The 20416-nt window shown below is 37.5% G+C and overlaps 1 protein-coding gene across 1 annotated transcript in view; it reads right to left on the reverse strand.

Moving 5' to 3' along the window:
- Window positions 1–388: 388 nt before the first annotated feature.
- The window catches only part of LOC108744022, a 69708-nt gene continuing 49680 nt past the window's right edge, over window positions 389–20416 (reverse strand). The window contains exons 6-12 of the mRNA XM_025978443.1: window positions 15970–16112; window positions 13477–13621; window positions 11512–11650; window positions 7973–8193; window positions 6572–6770; window positions 1958–2098; window positions 389–1293 (exon numbers count right to left, since the gene is read on the reverse strand). Of these exons, the coding sequence (XP_025834228.1) occupies window positions 389–1293; window positions 1958–2098; window positions 6572–6770; window positions 7973–8193; window positions 11512–11650; window positions 13477–13621; window positions 15970–16112 (1893 nt within the window). The remainder of the gene's footprint in view (window positions 1294–1957; window positions 2099–6571; window positions 6771–7972; window positions 8194–11511; window positions 11651–13476; window positions 13622–15969; window positions 16113–20416) is intronic.

A 20416-nucleotide genomic window follows, 5' to 3' on the forward strand; every position in this document is an offset into this window, starting at 1 on the left:
TTCTACCACGCGTACAATTACACAGCCTTCTCTCCCATTGGTGTCGTGCGAGCTTAAGCCTCCATTGCGCGTGGGAGTCTTTGTCTCCCGTCTCATTGCTACAGGGCGAGTTTCATCCTCTACCGCGCCTGGGGTTACACACTGTTGTTCAGTTAAAATAATTAAGATATTTGACTGCATGTATAGGTAATATATATTTATTAAAAAAAACTTAAAAGGTATATATGTGTAAAAGATGTGTAATGAAACAAATATATCTAGTTTAAGACGAATCACAAATGAATCACTACTGCACGCACGTAAAGCAACAAACACACCCCGACGGACGAACTTACACCCTATCTCTTACGTAATAATAACATACAGACGCCACCATTTAAAGACAAAATCAAGTGGAATGATTATCACTATTGGCGCCGAATGCAGCAGCGAATGGATTCGGAGATAGCACGGTGCAACAATAGGGACACACGTATACAACGTTTCGTACTTTTAAGGGCGGTATCCAGCAGGAGCAAAAATATACGATAAATTTCTGGTAGTATGGTGTGGTGCAAGTGGCCATGGCCTTAGGTTTGACCTTCCTCAGGCAGCGAAAGCACCAAGTTTCCGGTTCTCTGACATCGCCCTTCTTCTTTGCATTCGGGAACATAACGTGATTTCTCTCTTCTTCGTCGTCGTGTTTAGCCGAAACAGTCGGTAAAGTAGGCAATTGTATGTCCAAAAGTTTGTCTTTACCATTGCCATTACCATTACCGTTGGTTCCTTTTTTTTTCGTGCTGTACTTCGAGCTTCCATTTGTTTTCTTCTGCGACGAATTGGTTGACGATCTTTTCCTGAACGGTTCCGATCTTTGTTTACATTTTGGAGGGTCGTAACGTGAGTCGATGTAAACCCGATCTTGTTTCCGTTTATGTTTCGGCGATAAGTAGATAAAGGTGATGTCTGAATCCGTTGCAGTTGTTGTGGCGTCGTCGGCAAATTTTGTCGAAGAATAATGACGATAATTGGAGCGAGATTTTCGGAATGAATTTTTGCGAGGAACATGCCGATACTTCTCGCTGCTTTCAAAAGGGTACGGTTCGTAATCTTTGTGGTTTTTCTCGTAGAAAGAGACAGGGTACAGTCCATTTGTATTGCCACATTTTCTGACATGACTTGGACGGTTCGTATTGTGTCTATCGTACCGATCTCCTCGGTAAAGCTCTTTTTGTATATCGCTTTTAATATTTCGATACAATTCCACGATCGTCTTGTCATCGGTGATCGATCCGTCATCATCATAAGTGTAATCTGTCGTTTGGGCTATCGTTAAACGTGAACTGGGTGAAGTGGCTGATGTTGGCGAGGATTTGCGATTTTTCTTCTTGTTCTTCTTCTTATTATTATTACGAAACAGTTTCTTTTTTCGGAATTTGTGGAATCGTGAAGGATCCTCCATGTGTTCAGGACTCAAGCATCGTCGATCCCATTGATTCGATTGCTCTCCTTGGATCGATGACCGTCATTGTGAACGATGAACCAACTAAAATTTGCTATCTGACGTCTCGAAATGTCATCTTTATTTGAACACTGAACAACCCCTATTTAATGTCACTGTCACTTGCTGTTTTTGTGGACTATAGAAAATCTATGGTCCAGTGGAACGTTGGCTGTTTTTTGGAACTGAATCTCGAAAACTTTGCATATTAGAAGCATCTTTTACTGGATTTTTCAACTAAAGAACCAAAATAATAAATAGCTTTCTTTTAGAAGCCCTACTTTGTCCTTTGAAGGATCTGATCTTTTTTGAGAGAAAAATGTCTCCTTCATCTAAGAAAGTACTTTGACCTATTGTCCCTTTCTTAAACGTATGTTAAACTGGGGTCAATAAAAGGGCTAATTTAGATCCAAGACACGTTTCTTGGTGGCAGACTATGAGGACACGTGTCGACCGTAAGAAGGAAATTGTACTTACATGAGGTTTTCTGCTTGAATTCCGTTTCGGTCATAACATTTCCCGATTCATCCAAGAACTGGATTTGAGGTGTGGATAGTGAAGAAACAGTTTCATTTTCTCTAACCGGCAAGGTCAATCCCGAACCGTCTTCGTCACTACCTTTAAAATCCAGATAAAAAACAAAAGAAAAAGAGATAAAAAAATGAGAATGGGACGATTCGAAATAAAATACAGACTAAAACACCCTGTATTTTACATTGTATAAAACAACTTTTCGATTAGGATGATTTGGGTAGCTCGGGGTGTAAGTGCAGTGGAAAAAGGTTCTATTGTCATCAATTGCTACAGGACTTAGAGTTTGTTTGCTACATCCCCATCTTCTTTGCACGAAATGCTTAATTTATAAGGGTGAACAAACAGAATGCGATAATAATTGATTATTAAAAGGGTCCCGGCGCTCAAGCCTGGAGGTCGTTTGGCCCAAATTAAAATTTGTTGTCCCGCCAACTGACGATTTACGTTCACCCTTTTATCGAAGACGAAATTTTTTATTTATCGAAAAGAACGATAACAATTTTAAGAAAAAAAAAGACGTAAAAATCACATTTTCATTTCCTCACTTCAACGCCCTTGCTCTCGATTGTCAGAAACTATAGGAAATTGTGTTCATTAAATGAAACAGAAAAAACGAAAATTGGAAAGCTTCAAAAATTAAATTTACGACTTTTATTCTTGTGTTGGGAAATAAGAGCGTGTGTGTGAGCTTTTTCTATCTTCCAGAAAAAACCACCCTTCCTATCTCTCTTCTTATTTACCCTTTATTTGTTATCCACTTTACGTGCTTGTTATGTATGAACTGCCTCGCAAAAACCGCTTTCACGGAGATAAACTTTCGCGAAACACGATATAATTCACAGATATTTCCCGCGTTATTACCGACTCTATCTTTTTTCTATTTTGTAAATAACAACAACCGATGATAAATTTAGTAAAATATTCAGCGTTCATCTCAACCAATTTTTCTTCAGGCAACCCCAAGCTGCTTAAAATCGGATAACTACTATTGATTAAAAATAATCAATAATGTGATAAAATCTAAAACAGCAATTGCGAAAGCTTTCATTACTAAAGCTTTTAGTTTTACGGTCTCCAGTTTGCAGCAAATTCGCGACTAAAACGAATAATTTTACGAAATACTACGTCAGATGTTTGCTGTTGTCTACGGATTGATTTCTGATGCACGGCTGCTTATAGAGTACTAACACTAACTAACAATTCCCTGTTGTGCCTTCCTGAGTTCGTGTCTGGACTCGGTAAGACGGAAGAAAACGCCACGGGAATGTACTTAAAAGATTAACAGCAGGGCAATGTGGCACAGCGAGCGGTCAAACTCATCTCGAAAGTTGTTGGTCGCGCGAAATGCTTAACTAACTTCGACGGCTGTTGATTAAAGTCAAAATCACAAGTGTCCGTCGAATTTCATCGTAAACCATATTTTCGTAATTTAATCTTGGACGAGATTACATCTAGTTAACATTTTTGCAGAAAAATCTTAATCGGCAGGCACACAGTGTCATATTAAGCTAGTTTTACACGCATCCGTACTGTAACCGTGCTGCATCAGTGAAACAGAAGTATTATCTAATTTGAATTGACCCTAATTAGTACCGGAATATATATTTGATTTACCAGTTATCATGGTACTGCACTGCTAACTGAAGGATGTGACAAGCTTTTGTAGTTAGATTTTCATTAATACAATCTCAATGTCAAGTAGCTAAGGCTTAGTTTATACGCATCCGTACGGTATCAGTAAAAAAATAATGAAATACGGATCCGTGTTGATTAAATAGTTGTTGGATTAATCGTGGTGACTAGTTGTCGTAAATCATTTTTGCACTTTAATTTGGAACAAACTAATGTGGTGCATATACTCAATATTCTTGTAGTTAAAGATTCACAAGTAAGTGTTCGTGCCTAATTTAAAGACATCCTTATTATAACCGTACTGTACCAGTGAAAAACGAAACATCATAGAATGTTTTTTGCATTTGTTTGGAGTTATTCTTGCCGAAAGGCATTGATTCGTACAGGTACATTTTTTAACGGAATCATCACGGTCACAGTACTGATGTTTGTAAACCCGTCATTATTTAAGAATTTCGGTGACTGTTCTGTTATATGTTCATTTCCCAAAAAAAGCACCTATCTGTCAGTTATGGTCATAAAGCTCGGAAAACAAAAGATCTTATTTATTTTATTTTTTAATTCTAATGAAATTTATTGAAATTGTATCCAACTCCTTGCAAGACATGAATCGTCCTCTCACTCAGTTAATTCGTGTTCGTCACGTCATGCCTTTTTTGTCACCGAGTGCCTCGAAATCCCCTAGACAAAGTTCGATTTCGATTGCATGTTCACGCTTTCGTAACTACTACGGATATTGCAATGGAAAGATCGCAAGTAATTCCAGATGTATAATGGATGTACAGTGCCGTCAGGAAGTTAAGACATTGTCCGCATTCTTTTCAAAACAATTCACTAACTCTATGAATATCAACTATCTACATGATAAAATTGAATATATACGAGGGTGGATTGATAAGTTTCCGGCCTGACCAAGAAAAACAAGGTTTTTAAAAATTTTTTTTTTTTATTTCTCAACATAATCTCCTCCAAGGCTGATACATTTCTCATAGCGGTGTTCCAGTCTATTAATGCCATCTCTATAGACTGATTCGTCAAGCTCCTCAAAATAACCATTTACAGCTTCGATTACTTCTTCATTGTCCGCAAATCTCTTACCGCCAAGCCATTTTTTGAGATTAGGGAACAGAAAATAGTCACTCGGGGCTAGGTCTGGAGAGTAAGGAGGGTGCGGCATCAATTCAAACTTTAGATCGTTGATTTTAGCCGTCGCAACGATTGACGTGTGCGCTGGTGCGTTATCGTGATGAAACAAGATTTTTTTCTTCGCCAGATGAGGTCGTTTAATTTTCACCTCGTGGCTCAAACGTTGCAATAAGTCTGCGTAGTATTGACCAGTGATAGTATTACCCTTTGCAAGGTAATCAATGTATATAATACCTCTTGCATCCCAAAAAACAGTAGCCATAACCTTGTTCGCCGAAAAAATTGTTTTTGCCTTCTTTGGAGTTGGTTCCCCTGGTCCAATCCACTGTTTAGACTGTTCTTTGGTTTCAGGAGTGTAGTGGTGGACCCACGTTTCGTCAACGGTTACGAATCGACGCAAAAATTCGCTTGGATTACGCTTATACAATGACAAATTTGCGGTAGAAATGTTTTTTCGAATCAATTTTTGGTCGACTGTTAGCAAACGCGGCACCCATCTTGCACAGAGCTTTTCCATATGCAAATGTTGGTGCAAAATATGTTGCACACGTTCATATGACATCTTACAGGTCTCAGCTATCTCACGCACTTTCAATCTGCGGTCTCCCAGCACTATTTGATGAATTTTTTCGATCATATCTGGAGTTGTGACCTCAACGGGGCGTCCTGAGCGAGGCCCATCAGAGGTGCTCACACGACCCTTTTTAAACTCGGAAACCCACTGCTTAACGGTTGAATATGACGGGGAGGATGTCCCCAGTGTTGAGTCCATCTCTTTTTTAATTTCCTTCGGCGTTAACCCCTTCAAATAAAAGTATTTGATGACAGCACGATTTTCCTGCTTTTCCATTTTTACGAAAACCACAGAGGCGTCTTGTTCAGCGTGCTGTCAAACCTACACTAGCAAGGAGATCGGGCTGAAACTATAGCTACAAGCTATCCAAGGATGGTACTATAGAATGTCACCTCAAGGTAGGCCTAGTGGCGTCATCTCTTGGTTAGGCCGGAAACTTATCAATCCACCCTCGTATTACACTTTATCACATATTAATAGCCCAGAGATGAATATTTTAGCAAAGTATGAATAAAATATGGAATTTATTTTCATTAGTACACTACCTTCTGACACCTTATAAGCAAGTTAACATTTTTTTTTTGAAGTATATTCAGGTCCTATTTTTAGATGCAGTCTTGAAGGCAACTAAATATTTATGTGAATGCTTCCAAATTTTTTGACAGTACTGTAAGTGTACTATCAATTTTCCTTTCAATATCTTTTGAACTGTATTATTACACGCTTGTAGGTCTCCAGCACGATAAACTTATATACATGTGAGTTTTTTTTTACGCTTACACAGAAGAATACAATAAATGGTATAAGCAATCGAATTTTTTATTTTCTTTACTAAAATGGAACCAATTTATTGGCTTTAATATAAAGGACTTCAGTTTAATTTATTTCGGGTTAAGTCGAATTAGAAATACCAACACGTATGCTTGTAGCATCGTGCTACAGATGGCGTTTACCGCGCCATTTGTGGTATTTTCTAAAACTCACTGTTAAGACAGCAGGTAAAAGTTGGTCTGTGTTCTGTCGGAGCTGCCTGCGAAGCGCTGATGAGATCCAAAACAATCGAAATCGCGATCCGTGTCTGGCAGTTTCGACAGAATACAGACCACTTCGAATTATATTAAATTAACATTGTTACAATTACGCATTGATTGATATTTTTCAAATGTATCACCCTGTATATAAATGCAAACTTTAAAGGGACGTACCTTTGGAGTTGTTCGATTTCGTGATAACGACGTCGGCATCGGACGTGACGATAGCGTCCGCAACCGCACCACCGACGCCGACGTCGGACAGCGGGTCGCAGCGAGCGTCCCTAACGGAAGCGGCAGCGACGCCGAGCGGGTCGTCGTCGGGCGCGGTCGTCGTGAACATAAAGTTGCCGTCCTTGTCCTCGGCGATGGTCTGGAAGGGAAATTGGAAAATGGGGAAAAATCAATCAGCCGCTAAAATTTGTCGCGCGACTTCGTGCACAAATTCAATATATGTAGTTATTACATAATTTCGTTGGATTTTCGAAAGGAATTTAATTTACATAAGCATCTTAAAGTAGTTTTAAAAATTTGCATAATTCAATAATTCCGTTAGGGTAGAATAAAATATTAAGTGGTTAAGCCAATTGGTGTTAGAGGAACAAGTTTTAAGCGAAATTGTGAAAGCAAAGACGATTATTTAAATAATTGTTTACGTCAAGTAAATAATGAAATTATTAAGACGAGTGCGCTGATTTTAAGTTAAAATTTGTTAAGGTAAAATCTGTCGACAATTTTAATTGCTAACATTACAAATATAATTAAAAAAACAAAGTAAAAATAACAGTACCTACCTACACAATATCAATCAATTTAAACAATTCGTGTTGAGCAAAATAAAGTGTTAGGAATTTGGAATTAAAATATTTGCTACACATTTTTGACGAACTTTTTATGAAGCAATGGAATTTCAGTTGTTTTCCAACATTGGAAAACAAAAACTTCAACAAAAAAGTTTCTAACATATATATTTCGTTCCTATTTTTTAATTTTTGACTGGGAAAAATGCCAAGGCATTCAGTATAATTTTAGTAACGAAAATAGATTCATATATATATTTCGAAAGCTGGAGCTATGTCCACTCTTAAAGGTCAAGTGGTCAAATAGTCAGTTTAGTGTAACTTGGATAACGTAGGGAAATTTGTTTGTATTATTTGCCAAATATTATAAACTGAGGAATATAACTATGGTCTAATAGCTGGCATCTTTTATTTTCAGTTTTATATGGAAAAAAACAGTTAAGAATCATGGACGTTATAGTCAGGAAATACCAGAGAAAGGTAAGGGAATGTTTGTCCAATTTTAAAACTCATTCTTTAGTCCGAAAAATTACTCATTTGGAGCTTCTTAATACAAATAAGACAGGCGACTGGCTTCAAAATACCCCCCCCCACCCCCTTCCTCCAATTGTAATCTCTTTCTACAAGTTCCTTTTGCCACGGTGCCCTCCTAATTAACAACATATAACGAGCAGGACGCTAACGATTCAATTACGGGCAAGTGCCATTGAATGTTGTCGCGTCAGGACTACGCAACGTAACAATGAATACAACAACAAGAACAACGGTCACTTACGGAAGTTGGCATCATAGCTACGCCGCTACCACCACCGCCGGTTCCGTCCATGCAACAACTTGAAGCGGCTGCCGCCGTGGCTTGCGACATCGCCGTTGTTTCGTAGCAGGATCCCCCGTTGCCGGGTCCGGGACTCTGGACCGACAGCGACATGTTTCCGTCCGTGCCGCAACGTTGCACAACTGTTGCTACGACCGGGATCTTGATTTGAACGGTACTTCCTGCGGACAATGTAAGGGGACGTGTGAAAGGCATTTTGCCGAAGGGTAAAAGGACCCTACTCGTAAAACGAAGCGATAAAAACAATGAGATGATCGCATACGGTTGTTTGTGTCCAAAAATGGTCTTCATGCGGACGAACAGTGGCGGATTTCGATTAAGAATATTGGCTCCATTTATTGGAAGGATTATTTAAAGGAACGCGTCGAATGCAGTTCTCTTAAAGGTATAATAGGCCCCAATCGTAAAACTAAGGATGTATCAGGCGTTAAATGAATAACTAGTGATGGATTATATGCATCTCGTTTACGATCGATGACCAAAAATGGTACCATTATTATTTATGGCGGATTGAGATCAAGGATATTGGTTTCATTAACTTGAATAGCCCTTATTTGGGCAACTATATGAACCAGAAATGGTACTATTATTATTTATGGATGATTGAGATGGAGAATATTACTTTCTTTGATTCGAACAGATCTTGCTAGGGCTAATATATGATATTGTTGATGATTGGTGACCAAAAATGGTACCGTTATTATTTATGGATGATTGAGATCGAGGACATTACTTTCTTTGGCTCGAATAGCTGTTACTGGTGCTAATATACCGATATTATTGACGATCGGTGACCAAAAATGGCACTATTATTATTTATGGCGGATTAAGATCGAGAATTTTGGTTTGTTTGATTCGAATAGCCTTTACTGGGGCTAATACATGAATGATGTTGATGATCGGTGACCAGACATGGTACCATGATTTATTTAGGCTTTAATTTAGGCGTTTATCTGATTTTAATTTGATTTCTTTTACATTTTTTATCACCGCTTGGCTCGTGTTACTGGTGGAGTGATATACATATATACAAAAATCGACTCCGAAGTAAGTTTAGGCCCTTTTAATTGAAATATAATTTCGAAGATCCGATTATCGGCTTGTCATCTCAGAAATAAATAGAGAGTATAATAAATAAACTTTACGTCTTTATTATAAAATTACACTGGAACTAAATTATTTTCCTTGATGTATAAACGGTACTTTTTTGCGAATACTTTCCCAAGGGGTGGAATCGTAAAACTAACAAATGATAATATGTTGAAACAAATAGATGGACGAAACGTGACGATGATGGGAACCACAAATAGCCCCACTGCGGAACGGCAATGAATACGGTGTAATAGGGGTTGTTTATGGTGAATTTAGGCCAAGGAAAGTGGTTTCTTGAGATTACTAAGGAACGCATAACTACGATACAACCCTGTTATGGTTCCCTGCGGTTACTTTTCTCTGTTCTCACCAAAATTACGAAAAAAAAAAAATGTCAACTGGAAGAAGACTGAAATGCAATGAAAATATTAAGTTTGGTACAACCATAAAAGTACCTAATTGTGACGTAAAGTGAAAACTAGAAAAAGATTTTAAGATTTTTTTGGATTACCATACAGGAAACGATGGAAAAAGGAAAGAGCGCGTACACAGGATTTGTGGATTTAGAAAAAGTTTTTGACAATGTTAAATAGGACAAGATGTTAAATATACTTAAAAATGTAGGGATGATTTACAGAGATAGAAGAGTGATACCTAGTTTGTATAAAAAGTAATAGGCAGTTGTAGAGCTGGAGCAGCAACGTAGAGAAGTAAATATTAAGAAGGGAATCAGACAGGGATGCACACTGTCACTGCTACTTTTTGACGTGACAACGTCTTATAATTCGATGGAGCCCGGCTGCACGCACGAAAAAACATGACTCATGCGGCGTTACCTCGCTCTGAGGCGTTCCATTTAAGGGTTGAAGTGCAAGCGAGAGCGCGGAACGAGCGACAAAGAGGCACAATCGGCCTCCGCGTTCGGCAGCGTTCGACATCTGTCTCTCTCCTACTTGAGTGAGCGATGCGTCCGCGCGTGGACAGCTGCTATACAATAATACATTTCCATTTACCTCCTTCTCTATATCCATACAAAATATCTATCAAACAAATAAAATTAAAATTTTCTTTTCAAAAATGAAACCATTCCATCAGTATTTTCTTATGACGTTGTCACGTTCAACTATCGTCAGTAAACCGACTTTACAGACAACCGATTTTTTAATCTATACATCGAAGACGCGATCAATATCATTAAAGACACTACAACTGTAGGGATAGATATAGAGGGGCAAAAGACTAGTATGCTTAGCTTATCAGTATTAGCATCTGACAAGTAAGAGTAAGAAATAGCTTTAAATAAAATGGAAGCTGTATTGATAAAACAGTATTGTTTGAAAATAAATAAAAGTAAAACAAAAATACTGGTGTGCAAGGAAAGAAAAAGTAGGGGAAGAGCGATTATAAAGATAGGAGACGACAAATTAGAAGAAGTAACTGATTCTAGGTGTCTAGGAAGTCGGATAAGTCAGGACGGAAGGAGTAGTAGGGATATAAAGCTGAGGATAGCGCAGGATGGAGTTGCCTTCAAGACAAAGAAGTCAGGAGTTAAGAGGAGTAGAGATAGACATAGTTCGCAAATAGTTAAGGATGTGGGATGTTCTAGTTTTAGGGAAATGCGAAGATTAGCTCCGGATAGGAAGAAGTGGAGGTGCGTGTCCAACCAGTCTGAGGACTGACGACCTTATGATGATGATTACAGAGAAAAAAACATTAATCATTTTTACGAATTCTATAGTGACGGAAGTGTATCTCTAGTAGAAAGGAACAATCGTGACTTCACAGTACCAACTTAATTTGAAATAAAGGACCTCTATTTGAATTTCCCTTTATTTTCCACCATACCGCCCTTTTTGCCACTTAAGCTGGGGATTTACGGTGCACATTATTTCGACGTACGTAGTAGATAAAATTAAAGAAAAAGTGTGTTCACTTAAAATTCATGCGGTGAAAGTTAATCCGGGGTTGCTCGTGGGGACAGCTGGCCAAGCGGCTTTTATTACTTACATAAATTGGTGACGTTTCCCGTCATATCTCAAAACCACTCTCGCCGTAAATTAAGGGAGGAAATGTTTATGTTTTGGACAAAAATTTCATTATGCAAGACATATATACCCCGTCTCGTCCTGGAACCACAATAAAATTGCGGACTGAAATTTATTTTGTCCAGTCGGAGGAATAAAAACGTAAAGTACCTACAAGAACCGCCGGACAGTAAAATTGCAAAGGCAAAGAGCACATGTGAATATATAAATACCAGTGACGGCTGGTGCATTAGGTCATGGGGGAGTACGTTCTTTTTTATGTGCATGAAAAGGGTTGTTAATTAATTATTTAACTAACATAATAAATTAGTGGATTAAATCTGTTGCCGGTGAAATTGTTACCTTGATTCTCTTCGCCGTCCTTGGCAGGATTTTCATTATCATTGGATATTTTGTCCTCTTTAGTAGCGTTTTCTTGTTTCTGTGTTATCGTGATTTGGCCGTGTCTTTTAAGGTCTTCTGCTGTCGCCGGAACCAACATCTAGCAGACGGAAACAAACGATTTCCAGTCGAATTATCGATATCAAGTAAATTAAATTTTACATCTATAGTCTTTAAGGTTAGGATTACAGAGGGGTGATGGGTAGAATAAATGGGTGATTTCAAAGTCATAACCTTTTATACATTCTTGATGGGCATTGATATCATTATCATTTATGGCGGATTGAGATCAAGGATATTGATTTCTTTAACTTGAATAGTTTTTACTGGGGCAACTATATGGATCTTGTTGATGATCGGTGACCAAAAATGGTACCATTATTATTTATGGCGGATTGAGATCAAGGATATTGGTTTCTTTAACTTGAATAGTTTTTACTGGGGCAACTATATGGATCTTGTTGATGATCGGTGACCAAAAATGGTACCATTATTATTTATGGGAGATTGATATTAAGGATATTGGTTTCTTTAACTTGAATAGGCCTTACTGGGGCAACTATATGGATCTTGTTGACGATCGGTGACCAAAAATGCCATCATTATTATTTATTGCGGATTGAGATCAAAGATTTTGTTTTTTAACTTCACTAGCCTTTGCTGGGGCTAAATCCATTATATTTAAATATGTAATGGGACGCCAAATAATAGCCCCAAAGTTTGAAAGCCTAAATTAGTTGTTTATATTCAATTAATTTATCAATATAGCATTTTTTTTCGATCGATTTGGTACCAGTTGATGTAAGATTAAAAACTCGCAAGTTACTTGACTTTGAAATGACCCATTTACTATATCACTTTCAGTATTAAAAGGATTATTTAAGAACACATTTAGCATTTTTATAATGAAATTTAAAATCGCTGGAGAAACATCCAAGATTTTATTAAAAGCATGAACATTGATTTAATCGCAAAAGTCTTTCAAGAAAGGGGGTAATATTATTATCTAAAATGTCATATAATGCGAAAAGTGGTGACGTGGTACCTAACCTAAAAGGGATTTTCAAAATTACAACAAAGAACATGACATGAAGGTTTCATTAACTTGTTTACTTCTTGCGGTAGGATTAATCTGAAAATTAAGCTACTTGAACTGCTACAAAACAATCCAGAAATGGAAAATACTTATATACCTAACAACTGTTTTAGTCTTTTATTAATTTCATTCAAACAGATGAAATTTAGGGGGTTGTATTATCTCCAAAGAGGGTAAAGCATATCACGTATGCAAGCAGTTAGTCATGTTAAAATACATTAGTAAGGTCTTATTTGAAACTTTAAATACTTTAGTAGCAGCAAATACTCGCTAGGTGGCGGTTCACTGCCTCTATTTGAATATTACATCAACTCGCTCTTTAGGAGATGCCACGGTATGATCAGTAATTAACTAAGACTGTGTCGCGCTGATGAGATCTATTAAGATGAAATTGAGTTTTCAATTAATATCTAACTAAGAGTTTAAACGTTCATAAAAAAATATTTGAAGTGAATTAATAAACATTTTATCTAACTACTATTATTAAATCATTAAAATCAGGGCCAGTCAAATTTTTCGTGTTCAGATAAATCTTCTTTGAATACTGATACGTACCAACAGAAAAAAAATCAATCAATAATGTATCGCAGTGCGCTCTTTTTTATAATTAATGGGTCAGCATGCAAACTAACGAGTCATACGTCAAGTTTAATAAAGAAAATTTAGCGAGTAACACGTTTCGGCAGTAATGGAATACGAAAAGCATTTAAAACTAGATTGTACTTATTTACAAAAAATATACGAAAAACAAGTAGTATTTTCACAATAAACTAAAAATGAAACTGAAAACCCAACGATACATTAAAAGATACATAATTATTAGTACTAACCTGCTTGTCACCCGCTGCAAGGACCCTAACCAAAACAGGTATGCCATTCAGGGGCCTTAGCAGCGCGAAAGGGGTCTGATTGGTAGCCAAGGCATGTTGCATAGCAACTGTGTTGATCGGGTCTACCAAAACGCCATTAGTATACCTAAGAAATTGGTATGATTGCAATGTATTTATTTATAAAAAAAATTACCATTCGCTTTTTTTTATAGTTTCTGATGTATTCTGTTATGAAATTACAGTTAAATTACTTATATAAAGTTTAGTAAAAGTTGACAGTATATATAGAGTGAAGTTTGCATAAAATCGCTCCGGTTATAACGATAGCCATAATTATGTCTATACTAAATACCATTTGCTTCTAAAAATCCTTATTTTCAAAAATGTTTATTATTAGAAGGTCATCAGTCCGAAGACTGGTTAGAAAGGCATTTCCTAGAGCAACTTTGGGTCATGCTCTAAATTAACTTTGTTTTTAATAATCTTTTCCAAATTTCTAAATTAAGTCTTCGCGAGCAAGGAACATATGCCCTTTTGTTATGTCATTCTTTGTTTTATGTCTCTAACACTTTTTCTATCGTAGGTCCTTGAATTTCTATCAGTGTCTCCTTGACGTTCGCTTAATATAAAAGTTAATTATGATTTTCCTTGGATGTTATTATACGCGCATTTCACCGCATTTTGGTATGATATCGACCTTTTTTACTTCCAGTTCCGCTAAATATTAAATGCCTAAATGCAAGCTTCACATTTGGTATATTTTTGTGGTAAACCAACGATTTCTCGTTCGTTCAAACACGATCGTGCATATACACGTGTGATGTATGGTTTTTACAGCTATAGTCAATAATTGTCATAGGTAACAAATGTCGTTGGCGTTTTTCGTATGGAAGCGTGACTATTTTCATTTTTTTTTTTGCTTTTGATTGGTACGTACGTATTCGGGGACCAAAACGGCTGCACGAAACAAGCGGATCACCCGCGTTGTACTCGATTCGAATATAACGGGCACCGATAAATTCGAAGGCATTTATTATGTTCAGGTTGCTTGAAAGGCCGCGGTATATTATTAAACGATCCCGATGATAAATGGGCCCGGGAAATTGGAAAATAGACGGTAAAACTTGACGATAAGTGTCGATAGTAGTCGGTGATGTTGAAGAGGCAGACGAGACGGGACTATAGCGGCCTCTTCTCGTAGAAGAAGAAGAAGACGAGGGAAATGACAGAAGAAAGAAAGAGGTAAAGCCAAGAAAATCGTTCCGTTCTCGGCAATCGCTTTGATGAGCTCGTCGTAAAATTGATAGCTGTTCGGGTTTGGATGAAAAAAAAAATTAGAGCAGTGTTAGGAATCGATTAGGTGCGTCGATAAGATATTTTCGGAATAAGGCTTGAGGAATTGATACAACCCAATAACTTTTTACACAAGAAATAAAGGACTATTTCTTATCCTTTCTAAGTACGTGCCCATATCCACAAGAAGCAGCAACCGATAAACACAGAGCAATGTAATAATATATAGTAGGTATATGTTCAGGACTAACTACCGATGAAACAGAAACAGAAATACAAATCAGTAAAGGCTTTCGAGGCCAATAGGCGAACTGATAATGTCTTGATTCGGGTGTAAAGCCGTCGTTGGATGGAGTTGCTTGCACTAACGGTCAGCTTCTTCAGAATTATTCGATGCTGGACGTGGACGAAACGTTAAACTTGAATCAGGACAGCAGCAGAAACACAAATAGTTAATTATTGATAAAGCTTAAACGGAAACGAATGCGGAAGTGGAAGTACAGGCAGCTATTACAAGGCAATAACAATTCTTCGTGAATTATTATAGTATTGACTAGTACGTAAGGGAAGAAAAAGATGGGAGACGAAAAATCAGAAGAAGTGGCTGATTTTCGATATCTAGGAAGTCAGATAACTCAGTATGAAAGGAAGGAATGATGAGAATACTATGGAGAGAGAATGTTAGGTATTAGCAAGAATAGGAGAACGGAGGACTCTGTGGAAGTCAGTAAGACATGGTAGGACACCTACTTAGGGATGAAAGACTGGTCAGAGACATATTAGAGGCAGAAACAGGAGTGAAGAGGGGTAGAGGTAGACCTAGCTTAGATGACTAATTTTAGGGAAGTGCAAAGATTAGCTCAGGATCTGAGAGAGCGGTGGTGCGTGTCCAACCGGTCTTAGGACTGACAACCTAATGATGATGACGATGATGATGATGAAGTGAACCGAACCCAATTTAGGATGAGGTGCAGATTTTCGTCCAACCAGTACTCGGAATAAACGCCTTATAATAATTAAGTTTGTTGCAATTGCAATGCTCTTTTCAAATGAGATGAACTCTAATGTATATAATTGTACACTAACTCCACATAACTGATGGAAAACTAATAAACAACTATTGTTTAATTTATTTAGGTACTTCTGATAACTGTCATGTAATTTTTGGCAATAAACGGCGATTAATTATAAAATTCTTACTTGATTCTTGTTGGTGTATTCGCGACGTCCCCATTTTGCATGCCGTGTTGATACTGCTCGTGATTCCTCAGACCAATTCGCTTCTGGAAATCTTTCCCGCATATCTGACAAACATATTTTGGTTTATCAACCCTTTGATGGGCCTAGAAGTATGAAAACATTTCGGTATGTGCAAAATGTGTAATGAAGTAAGTAAGTTAATAAGTAAAAGGTATATTCTTCATTTCATCCCTTAGTGTGGATAATATTAAGTAAAGTTCAAGGCAATTAAGGATTGGAAGGTTTTTATCTATGAAGAACCAAATTACTTGAAACTTTTGCTCGCATAACTAAAGAACCCAGTAAGTGTACATTCAATATAAAATGTCCTTCATTACTCTGTTATAATATTGTAGCCTTGAAAAAGTCTCCCAAATAGAGGCGAAACGTCGGTGTTGCCCTTGAACTTCACTTAATACTAGTAAAAGTTATATTCTTTGAGAATTGGTTGCACAAAGGGAAGCTAATATGCCGACTGTCGGTCTTTCACAGACGGTCTCTATGGTGGTTCACATACGTAGACATATCTTTATTATAGTTGGACTATATGTATAACATTCCGGTATATTGTGGCGTAGTTTGTCTAACTAATTTTACGGTATGCGATATAATTAGGCGGTAAAGTTTCAAAACATGCGATAAAGTTTCCTTTGTTGTATGTAAATGGTTAAATGCTTCAATGACCCACCCCGCACGTACATATATTCAAATATTATGTACCCAAGCTAAAAAGGTGTCGCCTATATGGAAATCTTAATAAAATTCTTTTCCTTAAGCTATGTCATTGTTTTGTATATTTAAATTCAAGTTATTAGAATGCGTTTAAATCAGGGATGGCCAACTCGTGGCCCTTCTCGTACGTACATTTTTCTGCTTAGCGAGATTAATCAAACCAATTATTTACCGGTACCGTACCGATGACTGAAAAGCTATTCACCGGTACTGCACTGATGACCAAGACGCTATTTGTCGGTACCTTGTGGGCGATTAAGAAGCTATTCATCGGTACATTACCGGTGAGTTAGAAGCTATTCAACGGGACTGTACCGATGACTAAGAAGCTATTTACCGGTACCTTATCGGCGACTTATGAGCTATTCATTGGTACTTTTACTGCTGATTAAGAAGCCATTCAACAGTGCTGTACCGGTGACTAAGAAGCTATTCACCGGTACCATATTGGTGACTAAGGAGCTATTCATCGGTACCGTATTGGTGACTAAGGAGCTATTCATCGGTACTGTATTGGTGACTAAGGAGCTATTCATTGGTACTTTTTCGGTGACCAAGAAGCTATTCGCTGGTACCTTGTGGACGACTGAGAAGCTATTCATCGGTACTTTACCGGTGAGTTAGAAGCTATTCAATGGTACCGTAACGATGACTAACAAGCTTTTCACCGGTACCTTATCGGCGACTTATGAGCTATTCATTGGTACTTTACTGCTGATTAAGAAACCATTTAACAGTGCTGTACCGGTGACTAAGAAACTATTCACCGGTACCATATCGGCGACTAAGAAGCTATTCATCGGTATTTTACCGGTGAGTTAGAAGCTATTCAACGGGACTATATCGATGACTAAGAAGCTATTCACTGGTACCTTATCGGCGACTTATGAGCTATTCATTGGTACTTTTACTGCTGATTAAGAAGCCATTTAACAGTGCTGGACCGGTGACTAAGAAGCTATTCACCGGTACCATATCGGTAACTAAGGAGTATTCATCGGTACCGCATCGGTGACTAAGAAGCTATTCGCCGGTACCATATCGGCGACTAAGAAGCTTTCACTGGTACTTTATCGGTGACTAAGAAGTGGTTCAACGGTGCTGCACTGGTAACTAAGAAGCTATTTACCGGTACCATATCTGCGACAAAGAACTATTCATCGGTACCATATCGGTAACTTAGAAGCTGTTCACCGGTACCCGACCGATGACAAGCTATTCGCCAGTACCCGGCCAGAAAGAATAAGAAGATAAGTAAATTCATGCTTCGTTTATTTTAAATAATTAAATTTAGTATGGAGACATGAAATTTTATATGCGCCCCGCGGAGTTATGATTTATTTCGAAAGTGTACACGTTTGTTTGATTTTATTCAATACTTGCATTAAATCTTCAATTTACGTCCCCTAACTACGATAAGTTTTCGAGTGTGTTTCTCCCTAAATATAAGACGAGGGCCATGAGTGCAACGTAATGGGGCGTCTTTCCAGATAGAACAGTTCCCGTAAATCCCTGAACCTCGAACGCAGTATCGTAAAGCCCACGTAAACGAATACTAAATCGTGCTAAATTACAATCGTCGTAGGTAGTAGCAGTGGTGTACGTGCAGGAACTGCACCCCCATTATTCGGGATTCAGGACGTCATTTCTGGGTAGAGCTCCGTAGGCCGAAGCTTAAAACTTTAACAGATTGTTCCTCTTAATAAAACGTGCAGTCCATGTCGTCCCTTTTACGCCTCCGGTCTTTTATCCGCAGGATGTTTCCCGGTATTCCTCGCGGGATATATTTTTCAACACTTTCGGTGATTTACATTCGCATATGAGCGAGATAATGCACTGGTTGTGGCAACGTCTGCCGGGGGGTGGAAATGTGCAACTTAAACGGGGGGATTTCCCGGGACTTCCCTCCTAACAACTTACGGCTTTAAATCTCCTCTCTGCATGCTGCATTTGGACGCGCAATGCATCTCCAACTTTCCACGTACCACCAAAGTTTCCCGTACAATGTTTCAAGAACTGATCTCCTTAGGGAGTTTTCTAAGCTAATAATGGCTGATGTTAGGTGTACCCGAATGGGTTTATAGTTTGTATGAAAATTAATTAATTATTTACAGAAAATTCTGTATCTTTTTGAATTACTAATTGATAATTCAAAAAGATAGATGGGAATAAACCACAAAGGCAGCGGACAACGTAGTTTGTTGTTTAATAAGAGATGACGCTAGATGCACTTAGACGGTTTTATTAATTTGTGTGATGATTAGAGGCTCAAATAGAATGCAGAAGATACTCTAATTAAATATGTTGATTATTATAATACTGTTTTAACATTAGTTAGAGATGGAGAAGGGCTGCCAGCAAGACAGGGGTTCTTTCTCGTTCTTCGCATAATAATACAGTAGCGAGCACGAGTGTGTTTGTGTGCGATCGGGCACACGTGTGCGTGAATGGCTAATCGATTCGCCGACTAGCCGCGGGCGTCTTTCTTCATGTGCGCCGTATTTATAAATGTGTGTGTCGTACCTTCGTTCTGGGAAAGCAGTTAAACAGTTCAAAGAAAAATAAACTAACCGGATGTTTCCAGAAGGTTCCATAAAGTAAACAAAAGAGTGTTTAAAGGAACAGACGATCGCCGAGAGGATAAGAAATAAATTGACCGTTGCAGAAGTGAATCCAGAAATAAATTGACAGAGATAGCAGTGAATAGTGATACATCAACAGTAGTGTAAATAAATAGAGTAATTCATAACCTATGTTTAGTAATAATTTAATTGTGTTTTTAAGTTTTTTAATAATTAGTGTAAATAAATAGTTTTTATCGTTATCAGTCTTACCCAGGTAGAAAGTGATCAATGAAATTAGCTTGCATTAAGGTAATTTTGTAAATGTTAGCTTCAAACTAGCCAACTAACTAAGGATGGTACAAGGTTAGTTGGTAACGCTTTAGAAGGCTAACAGTAAGCTTACGATTTTAGCTTGCATAAACAATGACAATTTAGGTAACTACAAGTTAAAAAATAAATTTTATTTTAAGAATGTACAGATTAGGTATGTTGAGTAAGAAAAGCGTTCGTAGAAAAAAGAATTTATTTAATATTTTAATAAGGTATTTTTGGCTACAGCAGTTTGCAAATTTGTTTTACACTTTTCGGTTCTACAAGTTTAGAAATTATTTTCTTCTTTCTTTCCATTTAATGCTCTAATCAATTCCTTTCTTTGATTTTCTTCTAGTTTCTGCTTTTTTGTTTTTATCGTTACGTTACCCACGATAATGGCACTGAATCGATGAATTTTTTAATTTCTTACCGCGGAGGGTTATGAATTCAATCAATAAATAATCATAAATTGCATCTTCTTGTTCATAACCTAAATATGTTGATGTCTCGTCGGTCGTTTTTACAACGATTTTAATGTACACTATCTTAACTGATGTAAATAATCGATGTTATATAGAAGATACACTCAATATTTCATATACTTTTTCAATATTATTTTAATTGCTACATTTAAAGCCTCAAATGTTAAAAATTTAACCACAACGTCCAAGAAAGTAATAAAGGTACAACATCCAGTTGAATGATCGCTGTGTTGTGCTGAGCAAGCAGATGGCGGCTGTTATTAAAATTAATCGGTAGTATATAAAACAAAATAAACTTAATATGCATTTATTACTATG

This window comes from Agrilus planipennis, unplaced genomic scaffold (assembly GCF_000699045.2).
Source record: "Agrilus planipennis isolate EAB-ADULT unplaced genomic scaffold, Apla_2.0 scaffold6, whole genome shotgun sequence".
Taxonomy (NCBI): domain Eukaryota; kingdom Metazoa; phylum Arthropoda; class Insecta; order Coleoptera; family Buprestidae; genus Agrilus; species Agrilus planipennis.